The 14,888-nt window shown below is 34.0% G+C and overlaps 1 protein-coding gene across 2 annotated transcripts in view; it reads right to left on the reverse strand.

The window, feature by feature from the left end:
* Window positions 1-12,284, reverse strand: part of LOC140170183 (neural cell adhesion molecule 1-like) — a 126,498-nt gene extending 114,214 nt beyond the window's left edge. For both annotated transcript variants that reach the window (XM_072193511.1, XM_072193512.1), the window contains exon 1: window positions 11,671-12,284. In XM_072193511.1, the coding sequence (XP_072049612.1) occupies window positions 11,671-11,761 (91 nt within the window). In that variant the 5' untranslated portion in view covers window positions 11,762-12,284. The remainder of the gene's footprint in view (window positions 1-11,670) is intronic.
* Between the last annotated feature and the right edge of the window lie 2,604 nt (window positions 12,285-14,888).

The following is a 14,888-nucleotide window of genomic DNA, read 5'->3' on the forward strand; positions in this document are numbered from 1 at the left end:
AAAGGTATATCAAAATTCAAATTTGTCAGCTAATTTCTTTCACATGTTTAACTTTATTGTCATGATCATCGGTATTGTTAAGGTACATGTATATACCTTGGCATACATGTGATACATTAAAAGTGGTACAATTGACGACAATACCAAATAAGATCAAACAACGTATTATACCTCATTCGCAGATCCTGTTAATATCTTACTTATTCAAAATAGAGACTTGATGTTTAGTATGGAATATTTTTTCTCAAAATTCCAAGACTGGTTTGGAAGGGGTCTGCATAAACCGCACGGGCTAAATATTAATTAAGGTATGTCGAGAGATGCTGTAAAATAATCTTTTGACAGAAAATGTACTCATAATATAGTTTAAACTAAATTAGCTTAAACTGGCGGTTTTAAGGAGACTGAATTGGATTTTTTGTGGAAGTACCACTTTTAAGAGCCATATTTTAAGCTCCTCCCATGTTCAAAAAATTGGTACATTGCAAGTGTATTTCAACTGTGATGAATGCCAATTTCTAATTTGATAATAACTTTTAGACAAATTCGCTACATTATGATGAGCGTCATAATGTAAACTAATGGAAAGCACATTTTCTGTCAAGCAATTATTTTACACCATCTCCGGATACACCGTAATTAATATTTAGCGCGTGCGGTTTATGCAGACCCCTTCCAGACCAGTCGTGGAATTTTGCAAAAAAATATTCCATATTAAATGTCAAGTCTGTGTATACAAAATAAGTTTGATAAGACATTGTCTATATAGAGTAATATTAATTAATGACAATCCTCGGGCAACAAATTCTGTCCATTTTAACTAGTGTTACGTTTGGAAGTGGAAGTCTCTGCAATATGGACGTTAATACTAGCAGATTGATCGATGGTTTAAATGTAATACATATCAAACTAGGATATCATACATAATTGATATCAAGTGAATTCTAGATGCAACTGTATCCTCGCAAAACGTAACAACGCAAAACGTATTAAGATTGATATATTTTGAGCTATACTGCAGAAAATGGTAATCCGACAAAAACCACAACACAATTCCTGCTTGAATTGCTATCCATTACTACTATAATGTCTTTCATACCGATATTGATATGCAATAATATCCCTAAATATACACATCTTCTTCTTGTGCACAAAAAGACACAGTGACGGTCAGCTTATGGTTGGTGGAAGAACACCAATGGGCCTCGAATTTTGAATTCCTTAATTTGTCGAAAAGGGAAAGAATAATATTTCGCTGATTCACAATATATATATGTGTCGTGATCAAGCAAAATCAGTCGGAAGTCGGAAATATGGATTTTGAGATATAGTCAAACAAATGAAATATTTCCTTTTGTTTCCACTTGTTTTGGAAACTCTTAAATTGCTCAAATCTTTTGAAATGTAGCGTTTTAAATGCTTGTTACAATACCAAAAGAAACTAAAAATTGAATATGACCGACTTCAGACTGATTTTGCTTTATCACATCACCTATGTACATGCATTATGTATCTTAACAAATTCCATTATTATACAATCGTAACACATGAAGCAATGATTTGAATAATGTGGTAAGAAAAATTGAAATAATAATAAGTTGATATAATCCGATTCTTGAAGCGTGACAATGTGCTCAACTAACACGAATACATAATGTTTAAGCTATATTCAATACGAGAACCATGCAGGTTGCAAATACTTAGCCGACAAATATGTAGATCTAAATGTATATTACACTCATAGCGACCTATTTAAGTCATTATTATAGTTCCACTGTGTGCGTTTGTCTATCTAGGCTTTTATCACTATCCGGTGCTTTTGTCGTGTAAAAGGATGCATGTAATTATTTGCTTTCTTCCTCGCACTTCAATCTGTCACGGTTATTCTGTTTTAGTAGTTACATCTAATGCAATGAATGAAGGTCTTATCACAAAGAAACGGTTAAAAGGGAACTTACTTCTTATTATAGTTAAAGGAGATATATAAATCAGTAGCGAAGACATCATTATATCTGCTAGATGACCAGAAACACGTGAATATAATGGTCTCGGTTAACCCTCGTCCATTGCTTGTATACAATGTCAAATTTCGAGTACAGTATTCATTCATATGCATATTCTGATATGCTCTTTATAATTTCTGAATATCATGTCTTGTTGATGTAATTAAGTTGTTTTACTGATTTTTGATGTTAATTTAATATTGTCTGATTATGATGTGTGTATATATTTGATATGGCAATAAATAATGAATAAATAAATAAATAAATAAATAAATAAATAAATAAATAAATAAATAAATAAATAAATAAATAAATGAATGAATGAATAGCAAAAGACAGTAACATTGTTTAATCTCTTTGTATGTTTCAACAGTTTTCCACGTAAGTCAAATATAAAAGTTACCCATGGCAAAAGGATCAAATTTTTGTGATGTAAATACAAGATACACCATTTACCATATTAAGGTAGAGTGTTTTTCAGTTCAGTATCTGTTAGAATGTATATAATAATTAAATTCTATTCAAAGATGGACGAAAATATTATAGCTTTTACATTTTTATGCACATTATACATTTCTCTTGCACTTCCCATAACTCATTTCTCCCATAATTCATTTCTCCCATAATTCATTTCTCCCATTTCCTGTACTGATTTGCTATATAGTACAACATGGGTCGATAGTGACGAAATATACCTCAATGAACAGAGCAATTCCAGATCTTTCAAATTGTGTTTTTTGTTGAATATGAACCCATGTTTAACCAGTTTATTCTCAAAATGAAAAGAAAGGTAACCTGCACAAAAATATAATGGAAGTGTTATTTGATAATAAAAAATGAGGAGATATATGATGTTGCAATGAGTTCTGGGAAGGGTAATGTACCTTTTCTGACGCATTTCTATTAATTCAAAACGATCACCATAACCAATGATGAATATAATGGTTCTCAATATAAGTACATCCTTCAATTCAATGGGCTGTTCCAGTTGAAATCCATACACTCCCACCTTAATCTTCCACACAATACAAGGAGTGAAAATTTCAAGAAGGGTTACCTGAATGGGCGACTCCATTTTAAATCTACACCCCCTGTATGTGAGATTAAGGTCATGTCTTCCCATAGGGGGTGTAGGGATTTCAACTGGAAGAGCCGAATTTATTTCTTGCACATCATTCCACACTGAATATTTTTACCTCAACCCAGGTGTGGAATTCGGATTACAAAACACGTCTTATGCCTTAACATTATAAAAATGAGTGTCGAAATAAGAAAGAGTTGGATTTCGTTGAAAATGGAACGCAAGTACATTTTTAACATGTGAGGAGAATTAATTCCCAAATATTTCGTGATTATAGAGATATTGATATACACATTTATTATTCGATGTTTATATTCTATACACTTTCAGAAGTGGGTATAGACTCTCAGAAATGCATTATATTACAGTGAAAAAAACTTAATTATTTACAAATCGATATACAATTCACATTTGGGTAAAAAAGAGTCATTAAATCTTATTATGAAAACATATTTGGTGTAAAAAAAACATTTCGAAAAAAAATCACACATTATCAAAACAAAACTACTCTCCATGCATGTTGACTCAAATTCTACTACGCATATATATGTTGAAATATTAAAAGTGTATACAATATAATTTTGAAATCAATAAACATAAACAATAAAATATTTAAACTTAGGCTGTAATATTTATGAGACACCCTACTACAATTTCTCGTAATCATACGATAAGCTCCTATCGCGTAACTTACTTGAATCATTTCTGTTTCAGAAAACTAGTGATCTCTTCGTTTTCTTTGAAAGGAAGACAAAGTAATTGCTGCGAGACAACAGATAGATATAATGCACCTTTTAAATCCCATAAGCCTTTGTGGGTATACCTGTGATGTCGTCATTTGACGTCACGCTAATGTGCGCACATTGATTAGCGGACATCGTTACTGTGCATTTGAAAGCCGTAATGTGCGCAGTAACGATATGCGCATCAGCATGACGAGAACAGAGGTCTATCCGCAAAGGCTTATGGGATTTACCGAAAAGGTGAATTTTTTATGTGGTATTGTTTCGCAGCTTTAATGTTTTGTATATTTTTAAGTGGTGCTTATGAGCACATTAACCCTGGAATTATGGACACTTTCGGACCTCGAAGCATACATATTTAGAATGGCAAAGACTTGATCAATTCATCTGTGTGGTCAAATTTGGGCCAAAATGCCATTTTTGACCCAAAATCCGAAAAATAGCCATTTTTGGCCCACTTCTATTTCGTTAAACGTAACAAAAAAAAAAAAAAAATTGTGGGCCAAAATATTTTTTTTTATTAATTTTTAAAAACTAGATACAATATATAGGATACCAATAATTTAGCAGTTATGAGGCCCGAAAGTTTCCATAATTCCAGGGTTTAGACCAACCTTAAGGGAGGCCTCAGTTCGTATGATTATGGTCTCTGCTATCATATCAAATAGTGTTTGACATTAAGAGACTGTGCGTCAAGAAGGAGTTACGTTTCACCGAGTTTCTCAGAAAATAGTATCGGTTCTTCAGGTTCGCAAAATCGGTCTCCGTGCTGTAAAGAGCACACCAAATTGCATGGTTCCAGCACAAATGGGCAAATATTATGTTGCCAGCATTATGTTAAAACCTACATTGGTTATTTGCGATGATTTAGAAAATACGAAACATAATTATTTAGTGTATTTCTATGAGTATACGCCGTCGGTTATCATAGTACCGGAGCAGCTGGTCCCTGTGTGAGTGGTTGAGCTTTCGTCAGATCATGTCTCTGACTTCAACTATTCTACATCTAGCCTTTTAACCTTAAAGTAGACATATTAAAGCAATTTGGCTTTAGATCTAAACATTCTACCTATATGGCTATCTTGGAATTTATTGACAAAATTAGTAATGCTGTCGAAAACAATGAGACAACTGTTGGGATTTTCTTAGATTTGTCAAAAGCCTTTGACACTATCGACCATAGTATTTTATTACATAAACTGGAACATTATGGTTTTAGAGGAAACGTTTTAAAATGGTTTAAAGATTACTTACATAATAGAAAACAGGATGTGTATTACAATTCTTGTAAATCTGAACATAAAGATATAATATGTGGAGTACCTCAAGGCTCCATCCTAGGCCCATTATTGTTCATTTTGTATGTTAATGATATCATAAATACTTCCACCATTCTAAAATGTGTCTTGTTTGCCGATGATACTACTATAACTTATTCACATAAGGACATTGTGTCCAAATACGATCTTATCAACAATGAATTAAAAGAAGTAAATAATTGGTTTAAGGCTAATAAGCTATCAGTGAATGCAAGCAAGACTAATTATATGGTGCTTGGTACAAATCACAAAACATCACGCGTATTGTACAATGTTACTAAAAATATTATATTAGATAATGTAATCCTGGAAAGGTTGAATAAGACCAAATTTCTTGGAGTGACAATTGATGAGAATTTAACTTGGAAATTTCATATTACCAACATCTCAAAGAATATATCTAGAGGTGTTGGTGTAATAAACCAACTGAAACATTTTGTCCCCGAGCAAATAATGTATTCACTATATTGTACTTTAATACTTCATTACATAAACTATGGTATCTTAGCATGGGGAAATACTTGTCAAAAATATTTGGAAAAGATTTTCAAACTTCAAAAAAAAGCCCTTAGAATGATATCGAATAGTCACTTTTTTATTCACTCAGCCCCTATTTTCAAGAATTACAATTTGCTTAATGTTTATGATAGTTATGATCTCGAACTAAGCACTTTTATGTACAAGTATAATACCAATCAGTTACCAAAGGCCTTCAATAGTTATTTTGTTGAGCAGAGGAATCACCTCAGGTATCACACAAGAAACGCTGAAGATTACAAGATCTGTCTTACAAAAACAGAGTTTGCTAACAAAACAATAAGAACCACCGGGCCAAGAAAATGGCATTCGATTGACAGATGCGCCAAAACGGCTACATCAGTAAAACTCTTTAGATCCCAAATTAAAACAAACCTTATAGAAATGTACACTTAATACCTCTTAGTTTGGATTTACTTATTTTTATTTTTTTTCCTTTTAAAACAAAAAATCGATTAAAATTAACTGATCTCTTAGCATTTATACTATATTCACAAAATGTCAGCTTTCTTGTGCGATATACGTACGTGAGCAAATGTTATGAAATCCTAATTTGTCTTACACTTATATTCTGCATGTTCTTTATTCATCATTTTTTTCCTGCTTAGTTCGTTCTACATGAATGTATGAAAGAGGGTGGGGGTGTTTGTATGTATGTAATTGTATTTTATTAGACAAATTAAGAAACTTAGGCTAAGGTTAAGGGGTGCTTGTTCAGGCCTTTTTGGCCTTCTGAGCATCTCCTCATTCAAATGTGTTGTTTTGCTGTTATTGTATTGTTGTATTTTGAATGAAATAAATATTGATTGATTGATTGATTGATTGATTGATTGATTGATTAAGCTTTGCATTGATGCATGATAGGTGTGTGTAGGGTGGGGACATTAATTCGCACAAAAATGTGGTTCCGCTGCTCGTCTATTTTTACTTATAAAATGAAATATGTGAGGGGACAGGCATGACAAGGTGTATGAGATAACAAAGGTTCATTAATAGGGTCATTTTCAACCTTATACTAAATGTAAATAAATTAAAGTAAACAATAAAGGGTGATGCAGTATCCTTTATAAATGAATAAGGCCAAGTAAAATAAAAAACATGTTTCACGTCCGGGTTTTTGAAAAAAAGGAGGAAGAGGGGGCTTTTTATTTTTTATTTTTTATCGCAAAATCGGTGTAAATACCCATAATTAGAGCTGTTTTAGCGTATACAATAATGCCTGGAAAAAGGAGGAGGCCTCTTTTTATTTGTTGTTCTGACAGATAGGCCCCTCTAACTATCACAAAACCTTACAAAAGTGTTTCTTGTATATTAGCAAGGCTATAGAAAGCATCTCTACTTCCTAGACATGTTCTTTGAAAAGTTATAACTGAATTTCAAAAAATAAAAATAAAATTGAAGAAACCTCAAAAAAGGAAGCGGGAGGGGACGTGAAACATGTTTTATTTTTTATTTGGCCTAATGGACTCGCGGTGTGAAATAGGCAGCCGAGATCATTGCATTGTGTTCGGTTGTAAGAACCTACATTACCATTATTACAGGTGTCTTCACTAATAGTCAGTCTGATTTGTAAGTCTCCTTTCCCTACATTATCAAATAAATTCTCCTTTAACTGTTTCTTTGTGATAGAGGCCTTCATTGCATTAGCTCTAACTATGTAGTAAAATAGAATAACCGTGACAGATTGAAGTGCGAGGAAGAAAGCAAATAATTACATGCATCCTTTTACGCTACAAAAGGACCGGATAGTGATAAAAGTCTAGATAGACAAACTCACACGGTAGAACTATAATAGTGACTTAAATAGGTCGCTATGGGTGTATTTACATTTAAGTCTCCATTCTGTATGCTTGTCGACTTAGTTTTTGTAACCTATATGATCATCGTACTACACAAGTCTTGAATATAAACATTATGTATTCGTATTAGTCGAGCACATAGTCACGCTTCAGGAATTGGATTATCAAATTATTTTAGTGTTATTACAAATGTTTAGCAAATCACTGCATCGCGTTTGCATAAGATAACATTAGAATTCGTAAGTTAATATATATGGGTACACTGTAAAATATTTTACTCAACACTGAGTAAAAATGTCACAGCTCAACAGTTGAGTAAAAAATTACTCAATATTGAGCTCATTTAGGTCAGAACTCATCAAATGAGTAAAAAGTTTTTTACTCAACAGTTGAGTTGTGACCTATTATGAGCTCAATGTTGAGTAATTTTTACTCAACTGTTGAGCTGTGACCTTTTTTACTCAGTGTTGAGTAAAATATTTTTACAGTGTAATAAAAAAACAAATACATGGTGGAAACGTAACACAGCATCGTGTACATAACGTTAGTCAGCTTGGTGTTATTCTTACCCTTTGCGTCAAATTGAGGAATTACAAATGCGAGGCCCAGTGGGGTTTTTTTCACTCTCTATAGGCTGACCATATCCGTGTCTTTTTGTGCACAACAAGAAGAGGTGCTTGGGATACAATTACTTTAATGAACATCGGTATGAAAAACATTGTAGTAGCATTGTGTAGCAATCCAAGCAGCAATTTTGTTACGTTTTGCATTAGATTGCCCCTTTCAGCAGTATAACGCAAAATGCACCACTCTTGAATTGTTATGTTTTGCAGTTCTACATAATGCGTTCAAAATGCATCTAGAATTCACTTGCCATCAAATATTTATGATATCCTATTCTGATATGATAAACTTAAATGGGTAATCAATATGATATGTACACGCTTGGTCCATTGCAGGAGACATCAATTTCCAAGCTTAATACTACACTATTTCTAGCCTGAAGATTGTCATTATTTAATATAAAGATATAGACATTATCTCTTAAGCTATAACTGCAGAGGTTTTTTTTACATTTTCCAAATTATCATGCGATGTAGAATTTGAATTAATAAGATGAAGGAGAAAGTTCGAATGGTATCATAATACGTGATACAATGATCCGGTATTTTGATACTTGTTTGGATAATTTGGTGAATTTGAGGGTAAGAACTGATTAGATAACTGGGTAATAATACCTAGATAATATTGAAACAGTGTGACGCTCGTTTATGTTTTGAAGTAAGTAACCATATATTGTATGTATCATAATGAAGCTATCATCATTTATAAAGTATGATCCAGCTAATAACTAATATACTTGAAGATTATGTTTTCAAATCCCTTCAGCTTACACCAGAAAATGCATCCATTTCAATTACCATCAAAAACTAATCGCTACAAAATATTTTGATACATACTGTATTACCAGTGCAATAGCATCTCGGGCATATCCAAAGCGCTTTACTCTTTCATGTCTTTACCACCCTACCTTAATATGGCCTCCTAACGTAAAATCCCAGTAACTACAAGTAAATAACATAGCAGATGCTGTACTTTTATACTTTCTGGGGCATATCGGCAGCAATCTATAAGCAACAGTATCACATCCCACAAATAATTCAATAGAACTTATTTTTTACCTAGCACAGTCATGACAGTGCGTTGAGTTATGATAGTTTTATATCTGCCATACATCCACTGGTGGTATTAGAATGTTCAGTAATGAAAAACAAGCATTAACTATTACTCAATAATATTGAAACTGTCAGTTTAGTTTTAAAGTAAGTAACAATATATTATATTGCATGCAGTATATAAATGAAGCTATCATCCTTTATAAGGTATGATCCCGCTAATAACTAATACACTTGAAGATTGTGTTATTAATATCCTTTCAGCTTACACCAGAAAATGTATCCTTTTCAATTACCATCAAAACCTGATCGCTACAAAATATTTTGATACATACTGTATTACCAGTGCAATAGCATCTCGGGCATATCCATAGCGCTTTACTATTTCATGTCTTTTCCACCCTACCTTAATACGGCCTCCTAACGTAAAATTCCAGTAACTGCAAGTAAATAACATAGCAGATGCTTCACTTTTATACTTTCTGGGGCATATCGGCAACAATCTATAATCAGTATCACATCCTACAAATAATTCAATAGAACTTTTTTTTTACCTAACACAGTCATGACAGTGCGTTGAGTTATGATAGTTTTATACTTGCTTTACATCTACTGGTGGCATGAGAATGTTCAGTAATGAAAAACAAGCATTAACTATTACTTAATAATATTGAAACTGTGCCAGTTTAGTTTTCAAATAAGTAACCATATATTATATTGCATGCAGTATAATGAAGCTATCATCCTTTATAAGGTATGATCCCGCTAATAACTAATACACTTGAAGATTGTGTTATTAATATCCTTTCAGCTTACACCAGAAAATGTATCCTTTTCAATTACCATCAAAACCTGATCGCTACAAAATATTTGGATACATACTGTATTACCAGTGCAATAGCATCTCGGGCATATCCAAAGCGCTTTATTATTTCATGTCTTTACCCCCCTACCTTAATACAGCCTCCTAAGGTAAAATCCCAGTAACTACAAGTAAATAACATAGCAGATGCTGTACTTTTATACTTTCTGGGGCGTATCGGCAGCAATCTATATCATGTATATAGCAACAGTATCACATCCCACAAATAATTCAATAGAACTTATTTTTTTACCTAACACAGTCATGACAGTGCGTTGAGTTATGATAGTTTTATACTTTAGAATGTTCAGTTATGAAAAACAAGCATTAACTATTACTTAATGATATGGTGTTCGTTCGCTACGTCGGAGGTTGGCCATATCGAAAATAAAGTTCGCTATTTTGAATTTGAAGTAAAGTTCCATATGTCGACTATAAAATACGGTTACTAGGTCAGTTAGGGTTAGGGTTAGGGCTATGGTTTAGGTTCAGGGGCAGGACTATGGTTAGATTGGAGGTAACTGTTAGAGGTGGTGTTAGGGTTAAGGATATGTTTTGGGTTAGATTAGACATAGCGAACATTAATGGGCATTAGCGGGCTGTATGGTTAAGTTAGTGCTAGAGTTAGAATAAGAGTTAGAGTTAGAGTTAGAGTTAGAGTTAGAGTTAGAGTTAGAGTGAGAGTGAGAGTTAGAATAAGAGTTAGAGTTTGAGTTTGAGTTTGAGTTTGAGTTAGGGTTACGGCTAAGGCTAGATTCGACATACAAAATCTTATTACATATTAGGCATATCGGTCTGTAGGGTTAGGGTTAAGGTTAACTTCGACATAGCTAGCCTTATTTCATATTGACCATAGCGAGCTGTAACCCTGAATATCTTCCATTCTACTTAAAAGCCGTAAGATGATACCATACCCATATCACTATGTGTATGTATTACACAGCTATAGAGACCACTTCTGTGTGTGGGTGTCTTAGAGAGTGGACATGACTAATTCAGTCTTAGCCGTCCTTAATTGATAAAACGGCCGTTAACAATTGTACCAAATCCATAACCACACTATTTTTGCATGTGTATGCCGTGAACGGTAAGCCAGTTTAGTATTGGCACAGTTTGAACCGCTCGACAAATATTATAAACAAAACGTGTTCACCATAATTTTACTCTCTTAAATGGAAAGATTGGGGTGAGGGAAAAGTCCAAATTAAGATTGAGAAATCAGTCTTAAAGATTGAAAATTCAAATTAAATTCCATTGTATTTTCAATCTAATTTTAGACTTTTCCTTCAACACAATCTTTAAGATTGATTTTTCAATCTTTGGTTTTAAGAGAGTATGTAAAGATGCGGTCTGAAAGTGGTAAATCTTTTAGTAATTGTTTATTTTTACATACCTGTGTATCGGACGCATTTTGACCGGAAGCTAATTGTATATGTTCATTTCTCTTAGAGGCAGCGCGTTGTCCTAGGGTATTGACCAGCAGTATTTTTTCTGAAGACCTTACGTCTCTCATTACATAACCGAGTTAATTATTGTCCTACGGTTTCGTAAATCAAAGGGAAACATTACACAATGTACATGTTACTGATCTTGTTTATGTTTACCATATAAAATGAAAGTTGATATTAAATTTAATAACATTTGACTCACCGGCTGTAATCGACAGTAGACATACAGTAATCACCATTAAGTTCCGTAGAAATCGTCCAGAAACAATCGATGTATGAATATCCCTTTCCATGATCCTTTATACACACGATACAGTCAGAAATCACAAAAACTCCGTTTCCTGACTTAAATCGCGCCAAAAAATATTAACAATTTACCACCACCTCGTATAGTAATACAACCACTCTTCTATTCTTCTATAGGTATTCCTTAAAATGTTTCAACTGCTGAATGAGGCGCTCTTGCATATCATGAAAGAAAAATAGCATAAGAATTAAGTGGAAGATAACACCGTTCCTACTGTAAGAGCACACCACCATGCGTTAACCCACACCGCTGAAATGGCGGGAGAATAATGTAGCAGACGACACACCGATAATCACAAATTTGTCAAAATTCGTCAGGAAATTGACTTTGTTTGTTTGGAGTCATCATAACATACACATTAAAACAAGTGTTAACATGTCTAGTATTATAGTTGAAGTACAATCACATAATATTTTTGCTACGCTACATGAATCGGCAGTGAACTGAAGTGAAACCCACGTTCTGTTGTAGCAGAGAATTGAGAACGCTGTTGTATCGGAGCAAACTCATATTCGTATGAGAATCTTAAACCAAGTGTTCAATCATTAATGGCACAGCGCGGGAATCAAGGTGTCCCTAGAAACTGAGTCCGTGCATGTGCGTGTTAACCGCAGCTACTGCAATGAACATTTTATTATAGATGACGGGTGGTATGAGTTGCCGAATTTGACAGGTCTATGCAAAGTAGCATTTTCTATTTTATATATACAATGAAATTTAGTTAATTAATCTAAGGGAATGAATTATTAATGAGCATTAAAAGTTTTCCAGTTAAATGTTAAAACGATGCAGTGTCGCAATTAAATTACCAAAGCTGATCATACAGCTATCATACAGGGTGAGTCAATAAAAGTGAGACTATAACAAGGTTACGGTTCGCTAAATATAGGTCGTCAAATAGGGTTCGCTATGTTGAATATGAAATATAATTCGCTATGTCGAATCTAAACCAAACCATAACCTTAAACCATACACCTAACGGTTACCATAACCCTTACCCTAACAATAACCCTAACCATAACCCTAACCCTAGTAGTGCTAGTACTAACCATAGCTAACAACCTCATATTCGACCATGTGAATCTTGGTTGTTTTTAACATAGCATACCTTCGACAAAGCGGTGATCTTACAAATGAATTGTTTGAGGTCTTGTGTCTTCAAGGTCTGCAACTGTAATGATGCATGTTTTCCCACCCAATAACCTTTTCAAGCATCGACCAACTTGTACAGTAAGTGACACACCACAGATCAAGGAGAAACAATGGACAGGCGTAAGGCTTTATAATCAATCCCATTCTTCCCTCTTTTTTTATTTACAACTATACCAGCTTTTGGACAACATTTTCGTAAAAAAGACTGGTTAAATGCATTTTCACTTTGTGGATTTGCTAGATAATTGTCGGGAATTTGATGTATAAAAATTTACCATCCCTCCTATCCCCACAATATACTATAATTATAATCGCCGTTCAACTGTTTCGCATGATCGAGCTCGATTAAACAAAGAAAAGGTGTATTGTTTTGATCAAAAGGATAAACACTAGAAAATCTCTTGTCATGAATTACAACGGAAAGGATAAGTCCAAACAACTCCTAAGCTATGACCGAGCCTAAAGATAATCCTCATGAAAAACCTAGTGCTTGTAACATAACAAAACAACGGATTATAAATTTCTTTGTCTCTGGGCTACAATTTGTAAATCAAACATTTGAACCGAGTCTTTGTCAGTCTCACTTAATGGGCTATTACAGTTGAAATCCAAACACCCCCTATGGAAGACATGACCTTAATCTGCAATACAGGGAGTGTGAATTTCAAATGGAGTCACCCATTCAGTGTAGAATTTCAAAATGGGTTATTCCAGTTGAAATCCTTACACCCCCTATGGAAGACATGACCTTAATCTGCAACACAGGGAGTGTGAATTTCAAATGGAGTCATCCATTCAGTGTAGTCTGATTCAAAATGGGTTATTCCAGTTGAAATCCATACACCCCCTATGGAAGACATGACCTTAATCTTCCACACAGGGAGTGTGCATTTTAAATGGAGTCACCCATTCAGTGTAGTCTGATTCAAAATGGGTTATTCCAGTTGAAATCCTTACACCCCCTATGGAAGACATGACCTTAATCTGCAACACAGGGAGTGTGAATTTTAAATGGAGTCACCCATTCAGTGTCGTCTGCTCCAAAATGGGTTATTCCAGTTGAAATCCAAACACCCCCTATGGAAGATATGACCTTAATCTCCCACATGGGGTGTAGATTTCAAATGGAGTTTGCATACAGATAACGTAACCCCATCCAATGATTTGAAATTCACATTCCCTGTGTGGATGATTAAGGTCACGTCTTCCATAGGGGTGTATGGATGTCAATTGGAATAGCCCAATGCAGGGTTAAACCGCAGGTGTGCGCCACATTAACTCTTAATTGACGCATAGTGTAAACGGTCTCTGCTTATGTCGAATAGTTATTCAAGGGTGTTAAACTGTCAAGACAAAGCATATCTATGGACATCACGATGTGTTTACCTTCATGAATATTATATGGTCTACTAGTGGACTATGACACTAGGTTCTCATACATCACGGCACAGTTCTTTGATGCTCTGTCTGCTAGCCATAGTTTTCAACATAAAAAGTCTGATATATTTTTTCAAAATATCAAGAGCTTTAAGAACCACTGAACCAATACCTGGCTTGTTTGTACTCATTTTAATGCATTTTCCATGCTGATTCCAAATATGGTCATGAAAATGTACAATTCTAAAATTTTTGATTTAAAAAAAAATAAATTGAAACTCCATTATCTCTAACACTCGTAGAATGACCCTTGAATGTAGGGGGTACAAAAACTCATAGGCCGTAATTTGAGGTCATATCACCTATTATTGTTAAGTGCGGGTTATTGAACTATGTAATTAGAAATGAGACAGTTTTATCAAATAGTAACACACTTGATAGATGACTGTGTCTAAACCAAACCACCGTTAAAACAGTCCTGGGGCGATCTCATATACGGACATACTCGTAACTAAAAAGTGTCGAAGTACCTGAGCCTAATCGGCGTTGGAATAATTATGTGTACAGCAGTGGTAAATTTTAGG

This window comes from Amphiura filiformis, chromosome 14 (assembly GCF_039555335.1).
Source record: "Amphiura filiformis chromosome 14, Afil_fr2py, whole genome shotgun sequence".
In the NCBI taxonomy this organism is placed as follows: domain Eukaryota; kingdom Metazoa; phylum Echinodermata; class Ophiuroidea; order Amphilepidida; family Amphiuridae; genus Amphiura; species Amphiura filiformis.